Source organism: Arvicola amphibius, chromosome 6, assembly GCF_903992535.2.
Source record: "Arvicola amphibius chromosome 6, mArvAmp1.2, whole genome shotgun sequence".
Taxonomy (NCBI): domain Eukaryota; kingdom Metazoa; phylum Chordata; class Mammalia; order Rodentia; family Cricetidae; genus Arvicola; species Arvicola amphibius.
The window spans coordinates 116,517,586-116,538,894 of record NC_052052.2 but is presented as its reverse complement, the minus strand read 5'-3'; the positions used below and the strand labels follow the sequence as shown (position 1 = coordinate 116,538,894).

At 50.7% G+C, this 21,309-nt stretch overlaps 1 protein-coding gene across 1 annotated transcript in view; it reads right to left on the bottom strand.

Annotated features, from left to right (window-relative positions):
- Window positions 1-21,089, bottom strand: part of Gng4 (G protein subunit gamma 4) — a 41,622-nt gene extending 20,533 nt beyond the window's left edge. The window contains exons 1-3 of the mRNA XM_038334199.1: window positions 20,791-21,089; window positions 5,794-5,901; window positions 3,960-4,068 (exon numbers count right to left, since the gene is read on the bottom strand). Coding sequence (XP_038190127.1) covers window positions 3,960-4,058 — 99 coding nt within the window. The 5' untranslated portion in view covers window positions 4,059-4,068; window positions 5,794-5,901; window positions 20,791-21,089. The remainder of the gene's footprint in view (window positions 1-3,959; window positions 4,069-5,793; window positions 5,902-20,790) is intronic.
- Between the last annotated feature and the right edge of the window lie 220 nt (window positions 21,090-21,309).

Genomic DNA, 21,309 nt, shown 5'->3' with positions numbered 1-21,309 from the left:
CCTTTTTCTCTCTGTGTGTTTCTGCATGTGTCTGTATATTGGATATACATCATGGAACATTATTCAGACATTAAAAAGAATGATGTTTAGGTGCACTGTCCAACACAGGTAAACTCCAAGGATGATGTGCTAGGTGAACCAACTACACAGAGCACGCTAGCCAGTCTGTGTTTCCACTTAGACGAGGTTCTTACTACAGCTACAGTCCCAGTGACAGCAGGATGGTGTTTCTAGGTGGGAGATGAAGTTCTTGGAGATGGAGGGTGGTGGTAGCTCAGGACACTACAAATATTCCTGATCCTGAAAATGATAATTTATCTAAAAATGGTTTAATGGGAAATTGTGCATTCTGTGTATTTTAGCATAACAAACCTGTGTAAGATGATACATGCCTATCATCCTAGCATTTGGGAGATAGCGGCAAGAGGATCACATGATTGAACCCATCCTTCTTTACATACCCAACTTGAGGCTAGCCTGGGCTACACGGGACTTCATACTTGGGCACCTCTCTCCTCAGACAGCCCAGGACGATTTCTTCCCTGAGAATGCTGCACTCTGCTTCTGAACCACACAGGCTAGTTTCTTGCCCACTCCACGTGCTGACGTCACCAGAGCTAGAATTAGCTACTTCCTCCTCATGGCCCTGCAACAACACAACACTGCCTTCCCAATGCCTCCGGCATGACCCGTGACTCTCCTCCCGTTAGAGTCTGTGCGTGCCCAAGACTCCAAGAACTCGCCATCTATGGGAACACACAAGTCTCTGGAACTCTGTCTGCGGCTGGAAATAATCTGTGATCACAGAACAAGTCTTTCCCTTGCCTGGCAATCATATATGGCCCTAACCTGTGCTCACTGCCCCCTGGCCCTGGCTTGGTGCTTGGCTTGGTGCATGGCTGGCTTCTTGCCTCTCTTGGCCTGGTGTTCCACGCTTCCTTCCCATACTGTTTGCCTTCTTGTTGTGTTCACCTCTCCCACAGCCACAGATCTCTGCCCAGTCACGGCTGCAGCTGCCTTCCAGTCCGTCCAGATGTGAGGCACAGGCCATTCACGGCAAATACCTGCCATTCATTGCCTCTCTGTGATCTTCTGCTTGTACCCACAGCACCCTTTCCCCAGCAGCTCAGCGGGTGGCTTTTCCAAATCCCGCTCATGCTAACGTCTCTCCTCACTCTGGTTTGCTCACACTGAAGCCGCAGCCCCGCTGTGCAGAGCTTTGCTCAGTGATGTCCTCACTGTGTCCTCCCCTGGCAGACGTTCCTGTCTTTGCAAAGCTGGGCACCACTTGTCTGCAGGACACCTCTGATGTCCTATTCAATCTCTGGAACCCCAGCTCCCAATTGTTCCCTGGGTGCTAACCTCACTCCCTTCTCTGGCCTGCATTCCAAGGGCTGGCATCTGATTGATTGCTTGTGGTTGGCAGCTTCTGCTACTATGACAAATACCTGAGACAAACAACTCACAGCACACCATGGTGGCAGCCCCTGGCAGAGCAAAGCCCTTCACCTCGTGGCCATGGCCCAGGAGAGAAGAGATGAAGCTGGTGCCAGCACACGGTCAGAGTGAGGCAGGAAGCTCACTGTGAGTGAGTTCAAGGTCAACCTGGGCTATGGAATGAATTCAAAGCCAGGGTAGGCTACAGAGTGAGACCACGTCTGAAAAAATTAAAGTAAACCAACCACAAAGAGAAGAGACCAATGGCCCATCAAGATGGCTCAGCAGGTAAAGTTCAAGCCTGGTCCTGGATTAGAGCCTCAGAATCCATGTAAAAGGTAGGAGAGAAGTGACTGCAGAGTTGTCCTCTAACTCACACACACACACACACACACACACACACACACACACACGCACGCACGCACGCACGCACGCGTACACACACACACACACACGCACACACACAAACACAAACACACACACGTGCACACACGAACACACGCTGTGGCATGCCACCCACACACATCATACACATACACACATATACACACATAGCACCCACACAAATAAAATAATAAAAATAAATAAAATTAAAAAAAAAGCCTAGACCATAGTTCTGCAACCTCCTATGGCCTGAAATCTCCCAGCAGGCCTCTTAAAACCTCCTACAACTTCTAACATCACACACTAGCAGTACAGACCTTTAACATGGGGCCTTTGCGGGACCCGAGACCCAAATGACAGCATAGCTGTCGTCGGCACAGATGGGATGCTGGCGCCCAAATGATAGGTCCGTTTATACCAACGTGCACAGCCCCACACTCTCCTTGTCCCATCTGCATCTCAAGTTCTGTACACATTTCCTGTCCCCTGGGATAACTCCCACTGTGAGCTGCAGGGGAAAGAGTCTCTCTGCTTGCAAAGGGGAGACAGGGCAGCTGAGCCACGCTCTAGAGCGGGAAGTGTTGTGGGATAGTTGATCACACTCTGACACTCCCAAGACTGCCAATAAAATTTGCTTTGAACTGGGCAGTGGTGGCAGATGCCTTTAATCCCAGCACTAGAGGCCTGCAGACCTCAGTGAGTTCAAGGCCAGCCTAGTCTACAAAGAGAGTTTCAGTACAGTCAGGACTGTTACACAGAGAAACCCTGTCTCAAAAAAAAAAAAAAAATCAAAAGAAAAAATAATTGCTTTGAATCAGAGGGTAGAGCTAGCTACTAGCTGACCAAAATTAGACATAGAGGTTCTGGAGAACCAAGGACAGATAGAGAGACACAGGGCAGAGTAGAGTAAGGCTTAGGGAGATTCTCGGCCCTTTTTGGATCAAGGAGAGAGAGAGAGAGAGAGAGAGAGAGAGAGGGGGGGGGGGGACAGAGACAGAGACAGACAGAGACAGACAGAGACAGAGAGAAGATTGCTGATGATTTCTTGGCCCTTCCCTGGTCATTCCTGTTCTTACCCTGATAAGACTGACATCTGACTCCTGGTTTTTATTGATAAAGAACACTCAGATAAATGCTTCAGGGAAGGGAAGCCTTGAAGATTTTAGGAAATTTGTATCCCAAAGTGATGATGGCTAATGTCGTTGTGACTGGGTTTGGGATCCTCTAGGAGACACACCAGAGTGTGGCCGTGGGGCATGTCCAGGGAGGTTTAACTGAGGAGACCTGCAGTAGCCCACAGACTGGGATCCTTGGCCAGGTAAAGAGGAGGAAAGAGGTCAAGCACGAGCCCTCAGCTCTCTCCTTCCCGACTGGACGCCATGTGACCCACCCCTTCATCCTCTACCCCAGCCAGCGGCAGCCACTCTCATAACACATCTTCCATTGAGATGTGCCCGAGAACCATGAGCTAGGAATAAAAAAACAAAACAAACCCTTCCTCCCTTGATTTGCTTTCCTCAGGTATGCAGTCACGGCCAGGAGAACTGAAACTCACGTACCAGATTTGAGCAAGACCCTTGGGGTTGGTGGACTCTTGGGGAGGGGCGTCCTTACATTATCACAGCCCTGAGGGAGCTGCAGTTCAGAGCCACACACAGTCGAGCCTCCAGCTCACCTCTAAGTGCACCAGTGGAAACCAAGGCTTCACCCCCCACCCCCAAGTGCAGTCATTCCAGTGGGAAGGGACTCCAAACACCCATGGTGGGAGGTGGCAGGTACTTCCCTTCACCTCCCCACAGGGAATATTTAATACACACAGGCTTGATTCAGTGATTCAGCCTTAGCTGTGCCTGTCCAAAATCGTGCTGCTGTCTATCCTCCATCACAGCACCGGGGAGACACGACATGACCAACCTCATAGTCCACCCCTCTCTTCCACCCTCACTGTATGACAACTGTAAAATACAGCTGGCTGGAAGGACAGTCGAGTTCTGGCACTTCCTTCTGGGCACACACACCGTGGACTGCATCTTGGCAGGCTCAGAGCTCTGGAACAAACACCCCCCCCCCCCCCCCCCCCCCCTCTCCCAGACTGTTGCTCTGAGGGGGACATGGAAGAACGTGCTGGGTGAGTTTACCTTCACCCTGTCCATGCCGGCCTCCATCTTCAGCTGCTCCACGGCTTTCCTGGCCTGAGAGATGCTGGCGGTACTGTTGTTAGACATGGCTTCCTTCATGCTGGGCTCCCTGCAAGTGACCATGGAGAGAGGGTTGGAGCTGCGGGCCCAGAGAAAGGCAACCCCTTCCCACTCTTCCTAGTCTCACCATTTGCAGATCCCTCCCCTCCACCACCACAGCCAGATTTGTTCTTTGAGAAGGAAGAAGAAATTCTCCCTGTCCTGACACACATTAGACCACAGGGCCAAGACAAGACATTACAGTCCCCTGAGGAGGATTCTCGGCCACCCATGCAAGGAGAAACTGCCTCAGGGAGACTAATGATCACAGTACTTGTCTGAAGTCAGGCAAACACAAGTGTAAAGGACCTGGCCCCCTAGACGCTGAGTGAGGCAGAGGCCAAGGCTGGGATCCCTGAGAGCCCATTACCCCTGGGCCCTGCAGCACTACGCATGGCTTTTTTTTTTTTTTTTTTTTTTTTTTTTTTTTTTGACAAGGCTTTCTTGGTATTGGCTAGGTCAGCTGCTCAGAGCAGAGTTCACCAGGTGTGGGTTCTTATCTCGCTTGGAAATCTCCCAGCAAAGAGGAGAGCCACACATAAGGAGCAGTTCGAGTTCCAGGGACCTCTTAGCCAGCCTAGACAGCCTTGGCAGGGGGGATCCCTTGCCTGGCCTGGGAGGGCAGGGAGGGGCTGACACAGTGATGGGCAAGGCTCGTGGGGTGGCTGGAAGTGAGGAAGGAAGCAGCTTTAGGCAACCGGAGCTAAAGACAGAAGAACTTGGAAAGGCAGGCCAGGAGGAAAGCTTTGGAGCTGTCCCTGACTCATCTTTTAGGCTCCACTTGACTGACCCCTCTACTTTTCCGAGCCCACTAGCTGCCTCTACAAGACCCAAGCGAGTATTCATGAAGAAATGGACCAGAGACAAAGGGGAATGGGGTGGGACACGAGCTTCTTCCAGGGAGAGTGTTTCCTCCAACACAGGACAAAGAATCCCACTACAGTCCAGCTTGGCGAACCAAATAGTTTATTGGACTTGTTTACAAAGCACAAGCAAGGGGTTGCTTTCTAGATCGCTGGTGACCTCAAAGCAGCCACACCACTGAATAATCCATCCCAACACCGATGCAGATGGAGTTCCTCTTCAGCTGACCTTCCACCCCTATCTGCTCTGGCTCCTCGGAGACCACAGACAGCTGGGCAGAATTACATTCAGCCTTGGGAGGGAGTGGCTCGGGCTTGGATGCAGTCTGAGGAGGCCCCCCTTCTCCTATGAGGGCACTGTGCGTCATCACAGCTGATGAAGGAGGTCATGGCAGACATGCAGAGAGGACAGGATCCCACCACAGGGTGGTGACAAAGCCGGACATCCATGTGCCTCCAGGGGATCGGGACTGGGTGTTTGGCTTCCAAGAAGGTAAGGCACAGGGAAAAATGAGCCAATTGGGCCACCCTGGGGTCTTGAGGTTCGTTTCCCTGGGCACCCAGGCACATTTATATTGACAAGTCATCTAGGGACCTCGGCAGGCTGCACCATTGGCTCCCAACTCAGCAAGTGCCAACTTGCTGCCAGGATGAGGCCGTTTCATCCCAGGGCTGTGGCTAAGACCTGACTCAGGCCAAGGAAAGGATCTCCAGAAGGGTGGGGTCATCACACCTCCATCTGCCTTGGCTAACAGTGTCCCCAGGAGGAGAGGAGGTCTAGGACTGACAGCGATGGTGTGAGGAGCATCCGCCACCATGGGGACCCTGCTCCCTGAGCGTCATCTTTCTGTTCTGTAGAGAGCCATTCTTACCTGCTGAGAGGTGGTACAGACACAGGTTCAGGTAGGGGACACTGGTGGCAGCAGCGGTCGGCTGTCGGGAGAGAGGCTGCTGATTCAGGGTCCTGCCGTGGGGCTTCCCTGAAAACACAAACACATGTACGTTGTCCCCAGGGTCTTCACGGGCTCCCTCAGTTGTCCTGCCCAAGCTCAGTGGCTTTGCCTATTAGCCCAGGAACTCTCACACCAGCTTTGGGGGATGACAGTGAGCTGGCGGATGAAGAGGAACTCCAGGATGACATAAAACATACTGGGACACAAATCAAGGCAAGTCCACCCTGAGCCTTGCCAGACAACTGCGCTTTAGGCACAACCCATGTGCCCAGCTGCCCTGCCCCTTTTTCTTGCCAATCTAGTATGCCAAGAGGAAAGAGTTTGAGGGAGTTTTCTTTTTTGAAATGATAACAACTGACAGCTATTAATTAATTAATAGAGATAAATAGATTATTTATTTATTTATTTCTGGTTTTTTTGAGACAGGGTTTCTCTGTAGCTTTGGAGCCTGTCCTGGAACTCGCTCTTGTAGACCAGGCTGCCTTCCAATTCACAGAGATCCCCCCTGACTCTGCCTCCCAAGTGCTGGGATTATAGGCGTGCGCCACCACCGCCCGGCGAGATAAACAGATCTTACTGTGTCATCTCCACATATTTCATTTTCTTTTCTGGTCATAAAAAGATATGAGATTCAGAGGTCGAGAGCACTGGCTGCTGTGGCAGAGGCCTTGGATTTGGTTCCCAGCACCCGCATGACTGCTCACAACATTCCGTAAGTCCAGTTCCAGAGGCTCTGATGTCCTCTTCTGGCCTCTGCAGGCACCAAGCATGCATATGGTGCACAGTAAAATGTGCAGGCAAACACTCATACACGTAAAGAAAGGAAAATCTTTTTTTTTTTAAAAAATGTGAGCTAGTCATGCTCAAGACTAGTCATGAGATAACATGACTGTTATCTCAGTACTCGAGAGGCCGAGGCAGACGGATTGCACGGATTGCACGTAACAGACCATCTAGAGAGAGCGTGGGGGCGGGGAGCCTGCGTGAAAACAAAAAACAAGACTAAGGGGAAAAAAAAAAAGGGTGTGCGCACGCATGCGCACATGCGCACAGCAGATACCCAAAGCCATAGACCACGCTGAACCCTACACATGCTGTGGGTTTCTCCATGCATGTACACCAACGAAAAAGATTAGCTTTCTCTTCAACACAGACGCTGTGACGCTGTGGTACTGAGACAGTGGCTGCGGTTGAGTGAGCCTGAGGTGAGGGCACTTCCCAGGAGACAATGAGAGAGTGCAGATGTGACGTGTCATTGCCTTGGGGACATCACCGCCACAGCACCATGGGCTTTGGGGGCACCTTTCCAGTTATTTAGATGGATTCTGGTCACCCTTTGAGAGACAACGACCCTTCAGAAAAGCGTCTAGACTAATCGCTGCCCGTTCACTTGGCATTTGTACACCATCTCCCATCCAACACGTGGAACACCATCATCCCATTGGTGTGCCCAGGCCCCAGGGAGGCTTTGAGACACTGTCCTTCAAGATCTCCTGGGTAAATTAGCGTGGGGATCACGAGAGAAAGAGAGAGAGTAAAGGGGAGGGGGAGGAAGGGAGTGGAGTGGAGAAAAGTGTATAGTTCAATAAAAACAATTAAAACCCGTAATGTGAGCTCCTGGAAATGAAAGATTAAATTAGAAATTAAAAAGAGACCACTGTCCTTGTGTCTTACCATTCCCTTTAAAGTGTTCTTATTATGTTTATGTGTATATGGGTATGTCTGCGTGAGTTTATGTGCGCTTTGTACATGCAGGACCTGGAGAAGACCAGAAGAGGGTGTGGGGTCCCTTGGAACTGGGGTTACAAATGGGTTTGAGCCGCTCCCGTAGGTGCTGGGAACCAAACTCAGGCCATCTGCAGCAGCAAGGAGTGCTCTTCAGCCTCTTAACCGCTGAGCGGGCTCTCCAACCCTCATCACCGTTTCTTAAATTGTGACAAGTGTTTGGTAGTTAAGAGATTTGGCCTCCTTTGGTCTCTGGCTTTTTAATGGCATTACATTTTGCTACAATGTTTTCAAAAGCTGTCTATCCAGCCTCAAGGGGAGGAAATGTGTGATTTCTAAACAAGGTGCTGTCCTGTCTTGTGAGAGCACTGGATATCACCTCTTGGCCAGGAGCTGACAAAGTCAAAGGCTGCCTGGTGCCCATGAAGGCCAGAAGAGGATATCAGATCCTGGAACTGGAGTTCCAGATGGTTGTGAGATTATATGTGGATGTTGGGAATTGAACCCGGGTCCTTTGGACAAGCATCTAGTGATCTTAACCGCTGAGCCATCTTATGAGCCCCAGAGGCCTTGTTTAATTGTTTTCTGTGTCTCTAGTGCCCGGGTAGAACAAATGCATAGTAGCCAGTCCCTGGGCAAGTAACAGCACCTCTTGAGGTATGGTACCAAAGCAGATGTTCAGCACTCTGGTCCACGGTGTGCACAGCCTCTGCTATACTCCCTCACAGCCGTGAATCGAGTTGCTTTGCCGTGCTTTCCTGACCACTGGGCTGAAAGCTTTGAAACCATGAACCAAAACACATCTTTCCTCACTTAAAAATGCAAATTCCCATACCCAACTCTGACCTATTGAACAGGTTCAGTAATCTCGGAATAGGAAGCAGCCTAACAATCCTTCCAGGTGACGGGGTGAACCACAAGCCCTGGGAAATGATTGGAAAGTCTGAAAGGAAGGAGCTGCCTTGCTGAAAACCCCTTGGCCTTTCTGTCAGCTTGGCTCCTCACCACGGGACCAACATGACAGAAATGAAGACGCTTCTGCCTGCACAGACTCAAACTCCTGTTGGATTCTATGGGAAGGAGCTGCAAGCAGCTGCATAAGGAAGAGGCCACCTTCCCCATGAGGTTCTGTAGTAGATCAGTCACAGGAAGTCCTTGTGAACAAAAGTGGGGCAGAGGTTTTCTCTGCATCCAGAGATATCACGTACTGAGCCCTGGATTCCTACAATCTGAAGCACTATGCGGCCATACAAATGACTTCTGAATTGGAACCCTTTATCTAGCTAGTGATAAACAATAAGACACAAATGTGAGCTGGGGGTGTAGCTCAGAGGGACAGTCCTTGTCTGGCATGTTCAAGACCCCAGATAAGATGCCCAGACAAACCACCTCAGCAGGGGCAGCAGCAGTGAGCACAGGCACACAATGCTGAAGGGTCACAGGCAATAATGTTCTGTGCCACGCGGCTGAGCAACGTCTTAGGGGTGGATGCTAAGCACATTTTCCTCTTAGCCACAGCTAGCATGCGGCCCATCCCAAGCAGAGGAGTGTCTGCACTAAAGGTTCTTCCAACACAGCTTTTGGATAAACTGGATTTGAGAGCCACAAGGATGTCACACATTGAGTAAGTATCTTAGAGTAGCCAACAAGAGATGTCACACTATCTGTGACACATGACTAAAAAGGAAGGGAGCCACGAAGTCACCTGAAGTTGTAGCTATTGCAGAAGGAAAGGGTAGAGCCGCCAGTGGCCAAGAGTGGAGGCACACACTGTCATTTTAGAGCTGGGGAGACTGCGGGGCAGGAGGATGGGAGTTTGAGGCTAGCTGGCTACTTAGTAATGCCTTGTCTCAATGAGAGAGAGAGAGAGAGAGAGAGAGAGAGGACAAAGTGAGCAGTTTTCAACACCTAAGGATTTATTTTCTTACTCTTTAGCATGATCTGTTTCAAAAGTAGTAAAGTAAAAAGAACAGGAAACCAAATAACCTATCTATCAACTAGTTTGAACAAAATTATCTTTTACCATATTTATTTAATTTCCACATTGCTTTTAAAAATACGCTTACTTTTTAAATTTCATACGTGTATTCAATGCATTTTGATGCTCTTCACCTCCGGTCCTCCCCCTCAGTCCTCGCAGATCCACCTCCCAATACCCATTCCCTCCCAACTTCATGCCTCTTTTTTTTTTTTAATAGCACACCAAGTCCAGTTTATGTTGCCCATATCCTCCTGGGTGTTGGACCATCTATCCGAGTGTGGTGGACCTACCAGGGACCGCATCCTTAAAGAAATCTGACTCTCCCTGACCCAGAGGCCAGCAACTGTCAAAGCCTCTCAGCTAGGAGGGGGGAGACCTTGGGTTCCTCTCCACTCTGTGGAACATTAGCTTTATCTGTTCTCAAGGACATCTAAAGGGGGTATTTTAGGGTCACGTGACTAAAGTTACTCTTCCTCAGTCATCCCGAAAGTCACCTGAATATCCTCACCCCTGAAGGAAACAACAGGTAAATAGGTGTCACCCCACCCAGGCAACCTGTCCCCACAACCTCCTTATAGGAGTGTGGTTTCTCAGCTACTCCAGCATGAACCACTGTGCAAATTAAATACTATGACAGAGAACTTTGATATATTTTATAGCTTGGGTTTCAGTCATTCAATTTACATTGGGGTATCTCCCAATCCAAAAATAGCTAGTCTCACACAGATGCCAAACAAACACAGGAAAGGGAAGTCCAAAGTGATATGTACCGCCGGTGTTTGAGGTTCATTCCCAGCTGCTCCGGGGCCGAATGTTATTTACTAACTAGGACCCATTTTTACTGTAAGGAGGTTGCCTGGCAACACAGCTGACATGTAATATCTTATCTGGTTTCCAGGGTATGGTAACAGAATAATGGCTTTCCCCCAATGTCCTAATCTTCGGACTCTGTGAACATGCTGCGTTACAAGACACGGAGGAATTAAAAGTAGCAGATGGGATTGGTGCTGCTGACCAGCTGATATTAAGATCTGTCATATTAAGGCTGTCATGGATTATCCACAGGACCTCATGCGATCACAGGGTCTTTCTAAGTGAAAGAGGGAGACATGGGACTAGGTGGGAGTCAGAGACAGACTTGAAAATGCTATGCCTGTGGCCTTGAAGGGGACACGGGGCCTTCACAAGCCGGGAAAAAAAAGGTCCAAGAATTCCCTGTGAGCCCCTCAAGATAACATGGCCTTGCTGGGCCCTGGCTTCAACTCTTGGAGACATGTTTTGGACTTCTGACCTCTAGAAATGTAAACAATCAGTCTGTGATGTTTTCGTCCACTGTTTGCCCATCTTTTGCTCCTTTGTGTTTGTCAGTTGGGATGACCCTGGAAACAAGGCAGGGTAGCCGAGGGAGGTGGCTCGTGAGGCAGGGCTCTCAGGCAGCATCACCTACTTCTGGCCCCTCTCTCCTTCCTTCTACAGCTCCTTCTGTGGCCTTCCCCATCTCACCCTGCTTCAGGAGCTCCCCAACTGTGTATACCCCATTCCTGGCCTTTCACGTCTGAGACACACTCCATGTGGTGATGGTGTGTACTGTACTTTGGACTTGAGTATTTTCCAGCAGCCCATGGGTCAAAAGCTTGTCCTCCCAGCTGTCACTTTTAGAAGGTGGAAATTGGTATGCTCTTGAAGGAGACTGTGAGACCCTGGTCTGTCTGTCTGTCTGTCTCTCTCTCTCTCTCTCTCTCTCTCTTTCTCTCTCTCTCTCCCTCCCTTCCTCCCTCCCTCCCTCCCTCCCTCCCTCCCTCCCTCCCTCCCTCCCTCCCTCTCTCTCTTTCTCTCTCTACCAGGTGAGTAGCTTTGCTTTGCCAAACCAGGGCCAACTGATCATGGACTGATACCCTAGACACTGAGGATGGGATCTCATGTAGCCCAGGCTGGTCTAAAATTCACTGTGTAGCTGAGACTGCCCTTGAACTCTTGATCTTCCTGCCTCTTTGTCCTAAGTGATGGGATTTCAAGGCTGTCCTACCAGCTCATGTCAGATATTGAACTACTATTTTCATGCAACATTTTTATCAGGTTTTGGCATTAAAATAATCCTGCCTTCTAAAGCTATATGCCCTCATCTTCAAATTATCTCACTAAGTTTGGATATAACTAGCATAACTTCCCCCTTAAATGCCTGGTCAAATTTTCCCACAGATACATGTGTTGTTATAATTTTCTTTGTTAAAAGGTCTTTGACTCCCAATTCACATTTTTTAGTAGAATTAGGACTATTCAGTTTTCCTACTTCTTTTTTTTTGTATGAACCTTGAGTATATTTTCCATGGAGTTCAGACATTTCATCAAAGTTGTTGAATTTATGAATATATAATTCTTTTTTAAAAAAGATTGGGGCTGAGCTGTGGTGGTGCATGCCTTTAATCCCAGCACTTGAGAGGCAGAGGTAAGTGGCTCTCTGTGAGTTAGAGGCTAGCCTGGTCTACAGAGTGAGAGCCAGGACAGACTCCAAAGCTACACAGAGAAAGCCTATGTCTCTAAAAAAAAAAGAAAAACAAAACAAAAAAAAAAAAACAAAAAACAACAAAAAGTCCAGGGGTGGTACATGAATACCACATTTTTATGTGGAGGTCACAACACGTGGGAGTTGGTTCCAGGGACTGAACTCAACAAGGTCTTTCTAACGTGTGCCTGTAAACATCCTGCTAATATTCATGGGATGTCTCCCAACTGAGTCATGCCCACAACAGCCGCCTCCTCCTCCTCCTCCTCCTCCTCTTCTCCTCCTCCTCCTCCTCCTCCTCCTCCTCCTCCTCCTCTTCTCCTCCTTCTCCTCCTCCTCTTCTCCTCTTCCTCCTCCTCTTCTTCTTCCTCCTCCTCCTCTTCTTCTTCCTCCTCTTCTTCTTCTTCTCCTCCTCCTCCTCCTCTTCTCCTCCTCCTCCTCTTCCTTTTTTTTTTTTTTTGATTTTTCGAGACAGGGTTTCTCTGTGGCTTTGGAGCCTGTCCTGGAACTAGCTCTTGTAGACCAGGCTGGTCTCGAACTCACAGAGATCCGCCTGCCTCTGCCTCCCGAGTGCTGGGATTAAAGGCGTGCACCACCACCGCCCGGCTCCTCCTCTTCCTTTTTAGGAATGTGTTATGTCACCCAGGTTGGCATCAAACTCACTATGTAGTCAAGGCTGGCCTTGAATTCATCCTCTTACCTTCATTTCCCAAGAGCTGGCATTAATATATTAATTAGTAAATAGATCACCATGTTCCACTTAGTTTTATAGCAGTTTTGGATTCACACAAAAACAGAAAGCACAGAGTTCCTAAACACCCTTGAGCCCACACACTCTCCCCACAATCCGCATCTACACCAGAGCAGGGCGTCTCTGACAGACAACAGGGACCACACTCTCCCCACAATCCGCATCCACACCAGAGCAGGGCGTCTCTGACAGACAACCAACATGGACAAGTCCACAGCAGGGCTCTCTCTTGGCGTGAGTGTTCTGAAGTCCTGTCTCTGCAGATGTGTAACCTATCCACCTGGATGGCATCCTACAGAACAGACTCTTGGCCTTAGATGTTCTCTGTACACTGTCTATCCACCTGTCCCTTCCCCTGGCAATTATTAATCTTAAAAAGTATTTATTTATTACTGTGTGTGCAATGTGTGTAATTGGCATGTGTGTGTCATAGCACAGGGGGAGGTCAGAGGACAACTGTGAAGTTGGTCCCCTCCTTTCACCTTACATGGCTTCTAGGGACAGAACTCAGGTCACTAGACTTTAGCAGGAAACACGGCTACCCACTGAGGTGTCGAGTTGGCCTCAGGTCTTGACAGTCTCTTGTCCCCATAGTTCTGTCTTTCCTGAAATGTCATTGTCACCTCAGACGAGATCGCAGTCTGCAGCTTTGTCAGACTGGCTTCTTTCACTCAGCGTCTCTCATTTCAGGTTCCCCCGTCTTCTCAGGCCTTGTGCATGCAAAGCAAACAGCAGCCCCAGCTCCGGTAGTTCCTGCACCTAGGGTTCCCACCTAAGCAAATGCAACTCAACATCCACAGCAAAAGGAGATTTAGGTTTAACCAACCAGAAACCGACAACTAACCCTACTAACAACGAGGACTTTCCGCATGAGCCAACCAAATGCAGCTCATCTTGCATCTGCTCACATCTTATCCAGGTCTCCTCTCTGCACCTCCCCTGCCAGAGGAGACCTGGCCTGAACTGCTTATGGTCTGTTACCACTTAACTCCCAAGTCTGTCACTGCCCAAATCCAGTCATCCTCCTCATCTGCAGGAAGTACATTTCCAGACTGCCCGCCCAACCCAGTGAATGACTGAAACCATCAATCATATATGTTATGGGTTTTCCTATGCATATACACCTATGAACCACAAATACTTTGACAATTCGGTAATCGAGATGGTTACTAAGTAACTAACACGTAGGTACCATATCCAGCACGGACACACTGCACAGCTGATGCATGTCACGGGTAGGACAGATGAGATGGAGATAAGGTTCAGTCTACATGTATGCCTCCCAGGGCTCACCCTGCCCACTGTGGCTGCAGAATGACTCGGAGGCTGTGCTAGGCAGATGGAATAAATGGGTTGCTGGGTCTAGAGATTCAGCTCGAACACTTGGAAAAGGTATTTTTCAGATGGGAAAGTACACGAGGAGCCATACTTGCTACAGAATCTCCTTCTATTTTCAGTTACTTGTGTGACTCTACCAAGCTTCCATCTTTCTGCATTTTCTTTGTTGTTCTCTTGCCCCAAGATGATGATAATCAAACAAAATGCTATCCGTGGGAACAAAACTCATGACACAAACTGGCAAACTCATGGTCTGGCAGAGGCTGTCACGTGACTCCCTCCTCCTTTTGAGACCGGAGATCAAGTTAACAGCTTGATCCTGAAAGAAAAGACCCATGAGTACAGTTTTCATTCTGTATTCTCTGTATTCAAAGGATGCATCACACCAAGCGACTCCTCAAAGGCAACTGCCTCAAGAAAGCAAGGAGGCACGGGCTCGGACGGCTGCCACCCACCGATGCACTGCTATGAGTCACCTGTTACACACGTTACAAAGAGCTCTCTGCGGCGGTTTGCTTTGCAGACAAGACTCATTTATGTCGCCCAAGTACTCTATCCATGGGAGAGAATATTTTAGCAGTAGTGGAGAATAAATGGGACACACGAAACAAGTCTGGAAATGACCTAGATATTTCCCAGGAAAGAAGACGTGCAAGCCGACCCGGCTAAGTCTTCAAGGTGCTGACAACCCAGTGCAGATCAGAAACAACGCAGATTGGCTCATGGTGATCTGTCCCTGAGTACAGGAGCAGGAGACAGGGTTAGGCTGGGCCAGAGGCAAGCAGGGACAAATTCCATCCCTTCCCAGATGACAGCGTCTGACCGCTGTGCCAGGGCCCTGTTGTTGAGTGTCTTCCCGAAAGGGTAACATTCCACCTTCCCAGATGACGGATGGTGCAGATGTTGCTGCGCTGGGCAACCAGGCAGGTAGCTTTCCTTCTTTCTACCAAGATGTGTTAGTATATCGTTTCAGCGACCCGATCCCTGACAGAACATCTTAAAGAGAGGAATTATTTCCTCTAGCTCAGTTTCCCAGGGCTCTATTCCATCATAAGTGGGCAGGAGGCAGAGAGAGGCGACACAGGAAAGGGCCAGGGTGAGACAGAGGCCCTAAGTGACACACTCCAAGTGGCCCTGCCCCCAGTAATGCTCTTACTGAACCCATGAAAGAACATTACTACACTGGAGCCCCCACAGTGTAACTGCCTCCAGAAACACCCCCAGACACCACAGGCTTGGGGTAATGGGGCCAGTCATGGACTGAAACCTCTGAACTCCAGAGCCAAGGAAACCCTTCCTTTCACTCATGGGAGGATTTATCACAGAGATAGAAAACCAACGCAGAGGAGCTTCCATGGGTCCCCACGGCATGAAGAGGTCTATTTCAGAGTAAAAAAGAGCTCTCTCCCATGGGACATGTGCCACAAGAACCATGGTCTCTTCTCCAGCCCACCATACCCTCACTGGCAACCCATCCCTTGTTCCATTATTCTTGTTTACACTATTATATCCCAAGAAGCTCATTTATTGTTTAAATGACTTTTGCGTTTCTTTTTTTTTTTAAGTGATTTATTTTTATATACATTGGTGTTTAGCCTGCTGGTATGTCTGTTGGATCCCCTGGAAATGGAGTTATAGACAGTTGTGAGCTGCCACGTGGGTGCTAAGAATTGAACCCTGGTCCTCTGGAAGAGCAGCCAGTGCTCTTAACTGCTGAGTCATCTCTCCAGCCCTGACTTTCGAGTTTCTTGCTTCTGATTGGTGGTGAGAAGACTACATAAACAGGGAGTTAGGTGCTAGGAAACCAAGGACACCACAGCTGTGTCTTAGTAGCCAGCTGTGTCCCCTTGTGGTTAGAGCACCTGCCTATGGTTCAACATCCTGGAAGCTGAAGATATTCTGCCCTGCGTGTCAGAAACGAAGACACCAGGGCGCTTTCCCAGTTCCCACGTGTATACTAACAAGAGACCTTGGCTTTGTTACACACTCATTTGCACAGTGGTTTTCACACCTTTGAGAGCTTGTCTGGAGGTTCTATCAGGGGAGTGCAGCTACCTTTAACCAGAAATGGTTCTCCTCTATGGTGGAAGGTCATCCTCCTACACTGGGAAAGGCTGTCCTCTTTACCTACTAAGTGTATAGCTTCAGGAGGGAGGTAGGGACACCCACCTAGCCAGTCAGATCGGCCAAATCAACCCCAGTGATTAATAGAGACAGATGTCACAGTCAGAACACCTTTACACCCTTGACTCCCCTGATGGGCTTTTCAAGAAGATCATAGGAAGAAACAGCCTACAAAATCGTCACTCCTCCATGGTTTGGGAGTATGCAAATGTACACAAACCCTTTTAAAAGTCCACCCGTCAGAGTCAGCCTCCACTCGCCAGGTTAGCCTGCTCTGCTCTTTCTTTGAAGTGTATTATGATTTTGATTTGATAAAAACGCACTTCTGCTCGAAGGATCTGGGTTTTCTCTGATGAATCCTTTTCTTTGAGAGATCTCTGCCCCACTGTTTGAGAATAACCCGCTCTGAAGTACATATGCAGAGGGCAGGAGCTCTGTGCTTCCTTCTCCTGCCCACGGCCTGTTCCCTGCGGTATCTCCTGGGCTGAGAAAGCACAGCAAGAAAGCCCAACTGAGCTGCACAGAATGAGGGGGGGCAGATCTAAGAGCGCCACACAGCAGCCACAGCTGTACTCCCGAGGGCAGGAGAACGGTGAACCCTAGGAACCTGGGATAGCAGAGTGGAGACTGTGGGGTGTGCATTGAGTGTATGCAGAAAGGACTGGCTTAAAAGAGACACAAAAGACACCAGGTAGGAAGGGAAGCAAGGAGTGACGTGCTGCATTGCTACAGGGGAGGTCGTGGTGGGAGGGGGGCCTCCAGAAGATCTCAACTGAAGAGGAAGTATGTTCACAAACCTACGCCTTCCCCTGCCCCTGGAAGAGTTCAGAGGACGTTATCTTTCCTTTGTTTCTTCTCTTGGGGTCAGTTAAGGGATGGGATGCCGCACCCACAGCTCACTAGCACCCTTCTCGCCACGCTCCGCCTCCACCACGGCTCCGGAGGGTCAGAGAACTGGTCACTCTACTGAGGGCAACGTTCTTGGCACCAAACATGCTTACAGGACTTGGCTATGGGTATAGCAGGGGATATACACCCAATGGCTGAGAGGCCAGTGAGCTTGGTACAGAGAGGAGAGAACTTCCCTAAGAGAGTTGAACAGAACTGAATGGTACCAACTTATTTTCCCTTCACATGCCACAGGTTATGGGCCACAGAAAGGGCCTGCTGGAAGCTCTCAGCCACCAATGACCCGCAGGCAGGCCAAGGCAGGACAAATAACTTCTCAATTGGGTCGGAGAGACCCTATAGTGGACACAAAGACTGGGCATGTCCAGCTGTCCACAAATGAGAAAGCAATATGCAAGGCCCAGATGGCCAGTGTGTGAGGGTCCTGGGCCCCCAACAGTAGTGGGCAGAGGAGATGCACAACTCTTTCTTAGGGATGTAACCGGTCACTTTGGGGGCATGAGCCTCACGCAGAGTGGTCCATACTGTGGTACTATAAAGAGACTGGCGAAGCCCGTGTCCACATTGTGCCTGTCTCCAAGAGCCTGACCCTTGTAAAGACAGACCCCACACAGCAAATCCCCCCCTCCGTGAATTCTGTCCTAGCCTTCCCGGAGCTTCTGGTAACAGCTGGGTCACTGCAACCCCAGCTTTGTGTCCTTTGCGGATCCGTCATCCTTTCCAGTTTTCTAAGTCTGATTCTCCTGTTTGGACATCCTATTTGGACAGCCTGGAGGGGTTGAAGAAAAGGCTTTGAAGCTGTGCCTCAGACACAACACCAGGAGGACCCAGAGGGAAGGAGAGGAGCGCAAAAGCCATCAGGGACAGTTAACAGCTCATGGGCACTGAATGCCCATTTGCTGGGGGAGAAGCAGTCCCTCAGACTTCAAGTGACAATGAAAGCGTTTCTCCTAAACCTAGGGACCTCTCCAGTGTACATCTCCAAAGGAGAGCTGACCCAGCCCCTTAGAAAGAACTCTGAGGAGAAAGGACATGTGCTTGCCTTTGGGAAGAGCCACATCTGGCCTCAGTCACTCACCCTTCTCTCCCACGTTGCTCAGTCTCGTGCTCACTTTCATCTCCACACCCATCTCTCCCTTGCTGAAGTCCCCACCACCCACAAGCCCACTGCTGGGACACACTTCCCAATTAGGATGCTTTGCAAAACCTCAACCCTCTCATTGCCACAGGAGGATCCACTGAAGCCACCCTCATCACGTATGCAGCCCACGCCCAGTAAGCACTGCCTCCCAGCCTCAGGTCTGCTCATTGGGGCACCGGCCACCCTATCTGCCCCCAGAGGCTCAGCCTTTGTAGATCTGCCTGTAGACATCCCAAGACCTCAAGGCCTCAAGTGTCCCCATTACTACTTCTGTGTCCTCACTGCTGGGGGCAGCGAGGCAAGCAGCACCACTTCCGCACAGGCCCCTCTGCCAGGGAAGGCAGCAGTGGCTGCCACCACGGCTCCACGGCTCCCAGCACCGATCTCTTTACAAATGTTCTGATTTCCCTGCATGAATTGTTCAGCAGGTTTTCTTGCCTCTGTCCTGTTCCCCGTGTGGAAGTCTCCTTTGTGTTTTCCCCTCTGGATTCTTATTCTTAGTTTCTTAGGCAGCCATTTAAAGCCTTCTCGTAGCAGGGTCCTCTGCTTGTTCTTCTGTCTCCCTACTTTGGCTCTTATGTGCTTTCTCTGACTTTCAGTGAAAATGTATTCACTATCCAGTCTTGATGATTTTGTAGAATTCAAGAAGTTTCAGTTTTTGGTTTAAGAAAACTGAATGAATAACTGTGACCTGAATACTAAAAGTCTCAATGATAGAATTTGCTGGAAAGAAGAAATCAGCAAGATTGGATAGCAGAATGTAGATTTAAAAAAATCAGACGGATTTGCTTCAAATCCGTCCCCAAAGCAACTTCTAATATACAACACCCTCCCCTTGTCAAACAGAATAAAGTGAGACAAACACTTTAGAAGGAGACAATGGGATATGACAGTGAGCAGACGCAGACTTTGGCCAACCACTTGGCTGTCTTCCCTGCAGGTGCGGGTGTGCACGGTGTGAGTGTGCTGTGGGTGGGTGGATGCACACACAGCCACTCAGTCCCAGGTGTCCTGTGCTTCTGAGACAGGACAAAGGCAAGGGCCCTGTGCCCATCTGATGTTCCACAATTTTGAAGAGCATTTGAGATTTGGGAACTCTGGGGACGGCCATTCTTTATACACTATGAAATGAACAGAGGAAAGCTCCCTTACAGATCACCATGAGAAAGGTGAAGGCAGCTGGCCAAACAGGCATGGGTTGGTGGGGATGGCCTTCCTTCCCAGAGCAGTTTCCTGTTCAAGAGTCTCCATTGCTTCCTCCCTAGGCTTCATAAGGGACCTCAGGGTCCCTTGGCTGCCAATGCACCCCAGTAGGCCCTGCACTCTCAGTAAGGCCCCTTAGCAGGCCTGAGAAATCCACCAACCCCAAGTTCAGCTTACAAGCAGCCTGCTTTGTTTCTCAGGACGGAAAGCTCTAGGTGCCTCCCACAGTGGTCTCTCCCAGGTGACAGAACCACATGAGGAAGCAGCTGCCTTCCTCCTCGCAAGCCAACACGAGGAAAAAGGCCCAGGGCGCTCCCGGAATGAAGACCTAGCTAGCCTGCGCACAGCCCTGGTGCCCTGCAGCAGCCGTGGGGGCCATCACACCTCGCTCTGGAGGCAGGAGTGACGCCTTTTCACGGGCACCCCGGCACAGCCTCGCAGGCTTGTTCTGGTTGAGACTACCCAGCCTGCTGCTAGCCTTTTACAGCCCCGGGAACTGTGGGACCAGACAGGATTTATCTATCACTCGATCAAACTTTGCACATTTGGAGGTAGCCTCGCATCTTAGCTCAAAATACACGTCAAGAAGCAGATTCGTCTAAATGAAGGCGCCTTTTGCAGCCATAACTGGCATCTCGCCTCATTATTTCCCAGGAGACTAAAAATTAAAGCAAAGCTTGCTCTCCTAAGGCTATGGCCCCGCGAGCTCAGCAGCGCGTTTCAGCACCAGCTTTGGGGACAGTCGCCATCAGGAGGGAGGGCACAAACTGGCCCGAGTCACCAGGCGCTCCCCATCTACCCGAGGCAGGTGTCCCGGCGTCAGGAAAGCAGAGGGTTTCTGCGAACCCCCGCCAAAAACACTGCTCCAAACAAAATGATGAGTGGTCACGCCATCTATCCCATATGGTCCTCTGCACTGGGGACGTCCCTTGCCCAGAGGACAGCAATTACTCTACGCCCTGAGGATGCAGGAGGGTCCTCTAGGAGGCTCGGCCCGCCGCGACCCTGGGGATTCGGCAGTGACCCCCCCGCGGTGGTGCACCTTGCGCCCCCCCCCTCCCCCGCCACATGGAACCACAGGTCTTTGTGTCGCGGCACCTCCAGGGAAGACCCAGGAGCCAGAATGTCTCTCTAGTTCCGAGACTTTGGATTTCGGCCCGGCTCTCACAGAGCTGGAGGGGCCTGGGCCGAGGTTCTCCGACGAGGCGCCGCGCCCTCCCGGGGGCTCGGACGCCACTTACCGCAGCCGGCGCGTAGCCGGTGCCGCTCAGACGCGGGCTGAGTTCCCGACGCGGCGCTCGAAGGGGGCGGCCAGACCAAGTGGCATCGCGCGCCCCGGGCTCGGTGCAAACGCGCCCCGCGTGGCAGCCCGCGGGGTCCCCGGGCCACAGAAGATTGTGCGCGTCTGGGGAGGAAGGGGGCGCGGCGCGGCACCCAAGTCACAGCAAAGCCACCCGCTCGCGGGGCTCCGGGTCTGTGCGGCGGGCCCAGGGGGTGCAAGGCGGTGACCCCCAACCCTAGCCTGCTGCGCCACACTGGCCGCACCCACTCTCGCGCACCCACTCCGCAGCAGGTCTCCTCCCGCGCCGGGAGGGGCCGGGAAATCCCGCCCGCCGCCGCCGACGTCACTGGTGCGTCACTGGGGCTCCCGCGCCGGGCTCCGTGCCCCCTAGCCCCTCGCCTCCCCCGCCCCCCGAGACCCGCCCTCCCGGGGCGCGCGCATCCGGAAGAGTTCATGGCTCCGGGGCAGATACCCGCGT